This window comes from Sturnira hondurensis, unplaced genomic scaffold (assembly GCF_014824575.4).
Source record: "Sturnira hondurensis isolate 20B ecotype Veracruz unplaced genomic scaffold, ASM1482457v3 Scaffold0025866, whole genome shotgun sequence".
Classification (NCBI taxonomy): domain Eukaryota; kingdom Metazoa; phylum Chordata; class Mammalia; order Chiroptera; family Phyllostomidae; genus Sturnira; species Sturnira hondurensis.
Genome location: NW_028098497.1, coordinates 1 through 1,836, shown reverse-complemented (window position 1 = coordinate 1,836; position 1,836 = coordinate 1). Strand labels below are relative to the sequence as shown.

At 59.4% G+C, this 1,836-nt stretch overlaps 1 protein-coding gene across 1 annotated transcript; it reads right to left on the bottom strand.

Annotated features, from left to right (window-relative positions):
• Nucleotides 1–344: 344 nt before the first annotated feature.
• LOC118982750 (butyrophilin subfamily 3 member A2-like) lies at nucleotides 345–1,272 on the bottom strand (the record flags this gene model as incomplete). The annotated part of the gene is made up of 3 exons (XM_037039925.1): nucleotides 1,134–1,272; nucleotides 772–919; nucleotides 345–538 (listed from the first exon to the last, which is right to left on the bottom strand). Coding segments are annotated over exons 1-3 (409 nt in total), but the record flags the coding sequence as incomplete, so codon positions are not given.
• Nucleotides 1,273–1,836: the final 564 nt, after the last annotated feature.

Sequence of the window (1,836 nt, the reverse complement as noted above, 5' to 3'; positions counted from 1 at the left end):
GGCAGGTCAGCCCCCTGAACCCACAGCAGCAGGCACCTGGGGGCCCATGCCCACTGTCTGGGACACACTGAACCCACTGCAGGGGGAAGAGGGGGCCTCCTTCTCGTTCCAGTCCCCCACCTCCACTTCCCTGCTGAGACCTGGTGGGTGGCATGAGGGACTCTTGCCCAGATGCAGGAGGAGCCTTTCCTGGGGGACAACCTGGGTCTGTCTCTGGCCTCAGAGGAGCAGGGATGGAGGAATAGGGGGCAGGTGCTGGTGAGGAGCCGAGAGGGCTCTCAGGTGGGCTTGGAGCCTCTGTTCCTGACTCCACGGGGGACAAGCACAGATCAAACCTCACTCACCTGCAACCTTCAGCTCCACCTGGGCTCCTGCAGAGAAATCTCCATCATGGAATCGACACAGGTAGGTTCCTCCATCAGAGGCTCTGAGGTCGCGAATCTGCAGAGCAGCCTTCCCCACAGTGATGTCCTCTCTTAAAATCGAAGTTCTCCCTTCATATTCTGCTGCCGGGGTGTCTTCCTGCCCAGGTGCGTACCTGTGCACTACCCGTCTGGGGCTGGATCTCTCCCACTTCAGCTCCATGTGCTCGGCACTCATGTTTCCGGACAGGACACAAGGCAGCTCAGCGTCTTCACCCACCATGGCCAGGATGCGCTCCGGGGGTCCAACCACAGCAAACTGAGCTGCTCATCAGAAGGGGGACTGTGTCAGAGGCAGATGGAACCAGACGGCTAGGGGTTACCCNTGTCTTCCTGCCCAGGTGCGTACCTGTGCACTACCCGTCTGGGGCTGGATCTCTCCCACTTCAGCTCCATGTGCTCGGCACTCATGTTTCCGGACAGGACACAAGGCAGCTCAGCGTCTTCACCCACCATGGCCAGGATGCGCTCCGGGGGTCCAACCACAGCAAACTGAGCTGCTCATCAGAAGGGGGACTGTGTCAGAGGCAGATGGGACCAGAGGGCTAGGGGTTGGCCACGTAGGGAGGGCAAGGTGAGAGACACCTACACAGGACCTGGGTCCTCACTCAGGTGCATCTGGACAGGACTTGGGGGGATGGGGGGAGTCCAGGGTTCTGACTGGGCCCAAAGGTAAAGGCTTCAGATGCACAGACACAGAGCAGGTCCTACCTGAGCAGGGGCTGAGCAGGTGGACCAGGGCCAGGCAGACAGGGAGGGCAGGCAGAGGGTGGACCATCGTTACCTGCTGTGCTGGGAGAGATACCAGCAAGGACTAGGTAGCAATGACGACCTGGAAGAAGGCGGAGAATTCCACATGGAGACCTGGCCTCCCCAGGGCCAACCAGGGGCGCCACCCTGATCCCTGCTGACTGCAGAGTCTCTGCACCTTGGGTCCCACATGGAAATCACTCATGAACGTGGAACAGCACTGCATATCCCTTAGCCCTCTCCATCAGGGAGGGAAGGGCCCTCCTGTGCCCACACTTCTCTGCCACACCCAGGTGGGTGCCCCCAGCATCACCCTCTGAGGATCACAGGGCCCTCTGCTCCTAGTGCCCGCTCCCAATACTGCCCCCTGCAGGCTGTGCTTCCCACAGCACCAGCACCACCCTACCCCTCACTCTGCTCCTGGCCACTTCCCTTCAGTACAGTCCTGGGGGTGTAGCCAGCAGCCAGATGAGACAAAGAAACCAAAGGCATATGAACCAGAGAGCTGGAAGTTAAACTCTCACTGCATGCAGATCACATGACACAATGTCTAGAGAAGCCTGAGGACCCCACAGGTAATCAACCAGAACTGCTAAGTGAACTCGGTGACGACGCAGGACACAAACCCCGACAGCTGCTGCATTTCTAACAGCAACACTGAATA